Source organism: Gymnoscopelus braueri (genome assembly GCF_963280865.1).
Source record: "Gymnoscopelus braueri genome assembly, chromosome: 18".
NCBI lineage: Eukaryota > Metazoa > Chordata > Actinopteri > Myctophiformes > Myctophidae > Gymnoscopelus > Gymnoscopelus braueri.
The window spans coordinates 22,024,211-22,031,491 of NC_137618.1; the positions used below are offsets into that span (position 1 = coordinate 22,024,211).

The 7,281-nt window shown below is 36.9% G+C and overlaps 1 protein-coding gene across 2 annotated transcripts; it reads right to left on the reverse strand.

Moving 5' to 3' along the window:
* Positions 1–9: 9 nt before the first annotated feature.
* LOC308105957 (T-cell surface glycoprotein CD3 zeta chain-like) lies at positions 10–6,603 on the reverse strand. 2 transcript variants are annotated; one of them, XM_080456929.1, is made up of 6 exons: positions 6,363–6,603; positions 4,459–4,550; positions 4,019–4,042; positions 3,054–3,092; positions 2,906–2,950; positions 10–421 (listed from the first exon to the last, which is right to left on the reverse strand). In XM_080456929.1, the coding sequence occupies exons 1-6, from the start codon at positions 6,424–6,426 to the stop codon at positions 293–295; spliced, it is 393 nt and encodes a 130-aa protein (XP_080313055.1). In that variant the 5' UTR covers positions 6,427–6,603; the 3' UTR covers positions 10–292. The 2 variants fall into 2 exon arrangements, with proteins under 2 accessions (XP_080313055.1, XP_080313056.1); XM_080456930.1 differs by lacking the exon at positions 4,019–4,042.
* Between the last annotated feature and the right edge of the window lie 678 nt (positions 6,604–7,281).

The following is a 7,281-nucleotide window of genomic DNA, read 5'->3' on the forward strand; positions in this document are numbered from 1 at the left end:
TTATTGAAGAATCTGGTATATAGCATAGCGGTAGAGGTTATAGTGTAAGTAAGATAACCTACACAAAAATGGCACAATGCAAATCATTTATCCCATATGCAAGTGGGCATCAACTTAAAGGAATACAAAGGCACAGGCTAATATTTGCTTTGTTGCATGTTCAATGATATAACAGAAATCAACACGGTAGTGACAAAGTATAAATCATTAGGCTTAAGACGGAATGCAACTTGAGTGATAGAAGATGGTTTGGATCAGAGGCCAGACCGATGCACAAAGGGACCAGGAGACGTCAGCGGCGTGTAGGCCTAGACGAAGTGGAAGCTGTGCCCGAAGTTGAGGCTGTGGCCGAAGTTGAGGCTGTGGCCCTCGGGTTCAAAGCTTCGTATGGATCCTCATCCCGGGTGTTTGCTTGGAGAGACTGGGTAGAGGAAATGACATAGCATAGCAAATTTCGGAGTGTTAATTTAAACAAGTAACAGTTGAATTATTTGTGCACTCGTTTAATTAAATGGACATTTCACTTTCAAACACGTGTGAGCACCCCAGACAGTTTTTAAGCTCCTTGATTCAGTATTTGGATATTTGATTTCCATTTTATCAGACACGCCCCCTTCCTATATAAACCCATTGTAACTTCAAACTCTATTTTAACCATGTTGGATTCATTGAAAACACCCGTCCTTTGTTCTGGTGACTGATATTGTTGTTCTAATGCGTGAGGGGGCTGTTTTTTGGGGGGGGCTCTCTATCAGTTAAATATGTTCTGAGTGCGCTCTTTGTCCCAGAATCAAACCAGTCTTCAATAAAGTAGGTAGGGCCATTTATATTCTAATAACTTATCCTCTTCATCCATTACAGTAGGTTGTTACCCAGAGCAGTGTAGATGTTTTCAGGCTGTTCTTTGTCAACAAGGCACAAGTTGTAATTTGAAGGGGACACTAATGATGCTAAAGCCTAATTTATACTTCATTGCACAATGGTCTGTTATTTTCGGTGAGCGACAGCTGACCATTGTGTGTGATAAAGCATAAATTAGGCTTTAGGCATTGCTATGACCAAATGTGATCTCAAATCAATAGATTGAATATTGATTGACTACTTTATTAGACAGAAATGTAAATAGCAGGAGGTACAGTCAATTTCAGATGACTGCTTCAAATGTCTGAAACAGGATTTAGAAAAGTGCAAACATGGGCAGTATATGTATTTTATCCATGTTGGTCATTTCAATGTGAGAACCAGCAAGTTCATAGAATTGAAAAGGAAGTCTGTATCTTCGTTGCATGTCACGCATGGTCCCCGAGGAAGTTGTGGGCTACTTATGAAACGTAACCAGTTCACATCGCCTTACAAGAGTTTGTCATGATACAGCAGAGTATATTGAGCACAGTGGTGTAAATCTAGGGGGTGAAGAGGATGAAACCACACCTACAGGGGGCCCACAGCAGGGCCTGCCATTTATGGTGTTTTATTTCACAACATACACTATAATTAATAGTTATAATTAATAACCATCACGTTCATCACTGAATGAGTGGACAGATCCAAATTAAATCTTGGTGGCCCCACATAAGCCAATCAAGATTACACATATTATGTAATATGTCTTGAAAACAAGATAAATCCCTGCCCAACTGCTTATTTGATTCCTCAAATAATGCCAAGAATGATTTGGATATAACCAAACGTATAAGTAAAGAAGATAATTTCACTTCATCACTGAGTAAACTATAATGTAGCATAATAAGTATAATGTGCATTACATTCATCCATTGACACACCAACAGCTGGCGAAACCATGAAAGCAACAACCTGCTCATCGGGAGCAGTTAGGGGTTCAGTGTATTGCTCAAAGACATTTAAATCAGTTTGTATGCATTAGGAGAGTGGTTCCCAAACTTTTTAGCTCGAGACCCAAATGAGACATTTGATGTCTGCCTGGGGCCCAAACTAGTGAAAATAGGGCATAGCAGTGGTGGCCATTTTCTGGTTCCACTTCAAAATACTCAATGCATTTTTCCCATTGACATTTCCAAAAATATTTATATCAATTCATTTAAGCCTAGAATCAAGCCATCCAGGGTCCTGGTGAATCATGACCATAAAACTTTTTTTTCTGTGATTTTATTTTATTTTATATTTAATTATAGATATACTATATTTAATAAATACCCTTTGTTTTGCCGTTTTCAAAAAAGTTTTTTCACAGAATCAAACGTTTTATGGTCATGATTCACCAGGACCCTGGATGGCTTGATTCTAGGCTTAAATTAATTGATATAAATATTTTTGGAAATGTCAATGGGAAAAATGCATTGAGTATTTTGAAGTGGAACCAGAAAATGGCCGCCACTGCTATGCCCTATAGCAGATCTACAAGCTCACAACGCGTCGCATCGTGACACGTTGTGAGCTTGTAGATAAGCTATTTTCACTACTACTTAAGCATTTGTTTTCTAATTCATGGGATTTCTGATTTCTTATTTATTAAAATGTTTTAATTCATGACATTGTTTGCATTTTTGGGGATTTGCTTGGAAAATATTTTGAAATAATAAACAAATCAAAATGTAGAAAACAAAAAATGAGGGGATATTTACTCCCGACCCACAAAAATCATTCCGTGACCCACAAATGGGTCCTAGCCCACTGTTTAAGAAACAGTGCATTAGGCCATGCCACCGCATAACTCCGAGAGTGTACAAAGGGTCCGTTTGGTTCCATATGTACTATCTCTGAGTTACAGATGTGTGGGTCCATTTGGTTCCTTACTATCAATCATTTAGCTGGGGAACCCCCCCCCCCCCAGACCCCACTTTGAGAACCACTGATTTAAACGATTTAAACATTTTGTTTGCAATCTTTTGATAGCATGAAAATAACTATTAATAATTGTGATTACCTCATATATTTGTGCTTGTGGGTTCCTCTCCTTGCGAGATTTTTTCTAGAGACAAAATAGCAGCAGGATTATAATAATTAAATGACAAAAACAGGACTTTAGGGATGACAGGTTTAATGTTATTCTATTTTCAATAGCAATGACTCACCTTTTGCTTTAATTCAAGCCCCTGATCAGTGCCCTTTGCCTGGGGAAGACAATATTGAAAAGAAAAACAACACATCTTTAAAGTTAAATTGTATCACAGAGGATTGTGAAGCCTATGGGTACTATTCAGTTATTTAAGGCAACAGATAGGGACAACGGAAATTACTTTAAATGATGAAAACGTTTCAGCATTCTGGATATGAAGAACCATGACATCACTAATGGAGGAAGTTGCTAGTTGTACATACTGTATTGTATGTACTTTGTATTATATTGACCTATAAATGTACATTGTAAAAGTGTTGCATTCACAGCCAGCTATACTTGCAATGCTCTGGAAGCCTCTGTACTATGTTAACTGTGAAATAAATGTGTATTGATGATGATATAAGTATGCTTGTATTTGTTTATACAGAGTTGGGCTGAGTTTGCCAGAGTGGACTTCTTCACTGCTTACATCATAAAATGTTATTTACTGGATGTTTTCTGAATGTTGGAGGCGGGGCAGATTAAGCTGTTCCAAAATGTACTGTACATAACATATTTATTGTTCATGAGAATGTCACATTATAACATAGGATTTTTTTTTCACATTATTTGAATTTCCAGCGTTTTTAATTATCGGTTGCCTGACTTTAATAATCAGCACCCGCAACAGCCAGAAAAAATATACAATAACAATAATACTGTTATCAAAACCAAAGCAAAACACAAAATCCTGAGTGATAATTTAACCACTTGAGCCCTACTGTATATGTCACATAGCAGCATGTTGTGAGCTTGAAGATCAGCTATTTTCACTATTTTTATGAATATTATTTTATGAAAACATTTGAAAAGTTTTCATCTATAAAATGACATGCCCAAAATAGGGATTCTAGGGTTAGAATGGTTATTACCCACGTTACAAACGGAAACATTAACACTGAGGATTTTACTGTGTATAGAAATGATGTTGGTACGTACAGATGTTGAATCTTTCCCACAAAACTGCACAGAGATGAGAGGGGACAAGAACAAAACATTTCCTGTGAAATCACACCTTTTTATCTTTACAAACATACTTTAACTTACTAGGTTAACCACTTGAGCCCTATTTTCAGTTTCAGTGAAACAGACCTGAGTTAGAACTATGCTCAGTCTGCTGTTCTTTCCTTTAGACAACAGCAGACCAACAAGCTCACAACACGTCACAACGCGGTGTGAGCTTGTAGATCTGCTATTTCTTGCGAATGTTCCCCCCAGAATAAGGGGTGTTGGGGTTCAAGTTGATAATTGTTTTTTTTTGTTGCATATAATGCCATGCCCAAAATAAGGATGCCAGCGTTATATGAGGCTACACTGTATCGTTGCCTTTGTTCAATCCCAATTTGTTAGGGACTAACGTTTATGTTACTGTTGCTTACCTTCTCTTTGAAGAAGAACCCAGTGGCAAGGATACAATAAACGAGCAGAATCCCATCCAGGACATAACAGATTTCTGGGTCCTTGAAGGCCTCTACAGGACATGTAGTACAGAAAATAACTTAATTTTTTTGCATTTGTGTGTATGTACGTATGTCCAGCATGCATGGGTATGTGTGGGTGTGGGTGTATGTGTGTGTGTGTGTGTGTGTGTGTGTGTGTGTGTGTGTGTGTGTGTGTGTGTGTGTGTGTGTGTGTGTGTGTGTGTGTGTGTGTGTGTGTGTGTGTGTGCAAATGCTTGAGTGTCCTGAGATAGGAAATAACTAGAGATCATCTTGCGATCTTGGGGTCACAGCAGCTGCAACGCCAAATTTGTATTTATGATGCCCTGGAACACATGATATTTGGGGAAATTTGGAGTTTGGTGAAACACGTAAACTGTGCCAGATTTTCAATATGGTTAAATCCTTGCATGGTCAACTTTTAACCTATAGGTTATGTTAGTATTGACATTTCCAGTATAAGTGTTGTATGGCCACCAAAACTTTTTTGATGAAACATCAAACTAATTTCTGATTACGGGGGTGCGGGGCTCTTGCAGACGGTAATAATTACACCAACTGTATGTGTAGACTAGGCTGCATTCTACATACTGTACAAGTAAAGTTTTAATGCTGCTTCTCTCTAAATATACAGTATGTATATTTTTTAAATGAAGGTTCTAATGATCATTCTTAACAGATATTAAGAATACAAAATACTAGGTTGCTAGTTCAAAGTGATTTGGTGATTTTATTATCTCTGCCATGAGAGATTATGTTTTAATGGTGGCAGTCTCACAAGTTAATACGGACAGAGGAAACTGTTTTTACCAATACATTTATAAATAAGTCTAACTTTAAAATCTGTAAAACGTCTCTCAATATAATAACCTCTAAATGAACCTCTCTATAAATCTTGTCACGATGCACTGATGTTAATAAATTAATAATAAGCACTCCATATCAAATGTTGTCAAGTATACCACTCTCGTGGAGATACATTTACTAAACTTAATATGGACCTAAGTGCTTCTTCTTCTTTCTTTTTTTAAAACAAACATAGCATCCGATCGATAATTTAAGTTACTATAGTTAGTTGAGCTTATATTGTATATTTTGTTGTATGGACGGTAGCAATTATTTAAAAATTATTGTTAAAACCCTGTAACTACTACTATTAGATTAAATGTAAGCAAATTAAATATAGAGAATACATCTTTTAGAAATTGCCATTTTTCTGTTAATTTAATTCATATTTTATATAGTGTTCCACTATATATAAATTGCTCTGTTATTTTGAACTTGAACACTGATGGTAGGATCTTTTGAATTCCATGTATCAATTGAATCAATCAGTTTTATTTGTGGGTTCCTAAAGTATGGCGACAAGTGAATTGAGAGAATGTGACTGATTCAATTATATCACTTGCAAGTCAGATATCATGCCAAAGTACATTTCCTCCAATCATTCCCGTCTACAATATGTTTTAGATTTATTTTCCTTATAGCATAACCTCAAACATCTCAATTTTTTCACAGCAAAGTGCTTTGTACCTAGAGTATGTGCTTCAATTATCTTGCTATTTGGTGATGTGGAAATCAGAAAGGGGACTCTGTTTCCTCCAAAACCATCTCCGAACAACAAAAAATGGAAGCACATGCAGAGGCTCTAAAGTCTAAATGAACGATGTTGGAAAATGTCTAAAACAAATTACATTCTTAAAAAATCGTATCTTTATCAAAAACCTTCATGAATATCCTTGCAATTACACCGATAGCAATAATATAGTCCTTTTTTCTTTTTTCTTTAATAAATAAATATGTCCCCCTTTTCGTACAAACAGCTTTGGGTCTACTACACTTACCTGCAGAGGATACAAGCGACAAAACCAAAAAGAGCACAAACATAGTCATCCTCAATCTGTCCATTGTGTTCGTTCTTTGTCTCTCTCTTCTTTAAGTAAAGGTTGTTTTCTCTCTTTTGGGCTGACAACAGGTTTCTTCTTGTTGTCTAATTTTAACACACATCGCCGTTTCCCCTCACCCTCATCACAGGAAGTGGCTAGCCTGACACAATTTACTGCATACCTATGGACTGAGTCTTGGTTTGTCTCTTTCCATTCTTCAAAGCATTGTACAAACTTCTAAGATCTAGGTCTGTAACTGACTCTGCCTGCCCTGTTCCACTCTGCTTTTTCTCTTTTGCCTTTCCCTTTTTTGCACTGTTAGCATCAATTTAACATTACTTATGAGGTTTTGTGTCTCATATTTTCTTCTTAACCACCATAAATTGGTGATTAGTGGCTACACTTTGATGCAGTTTCCATCAAAATATGTTTTTGGTTATTGACATTTAAAAAGGATTTATGCTTTACTAAAGCACACAATCGAGACAGACAGGAAAGAGGGGTAAAGGCCAAGGAGATAATCGAGAACATAGAACACAGGGCCGAGAACATAGGACTGACTACATAGAACAGAGAACCTAGAACAGAAGACACAGGGCTGAGAACATAGAACACAAGGCTGAGAATATAGGACAAAGAAACAAAAAGAGAATACAGGGCTGAGCACATAAGACAGAGATTATTACAGAGACTATGGCCGAGAACAGTGAACAAAGGGCAGAGAACACTGAGAACACACAGTAGGACAAAGAACATACAACAGAGAACACAGGGTTGAGAACATAAAGTAAGGCAGAAAACACAGGGCTGAGAACCTACAGTAGGACTGTCCTATTAGAACAGAGAACATTAGCCAAATTGAAACCCATGTCATATT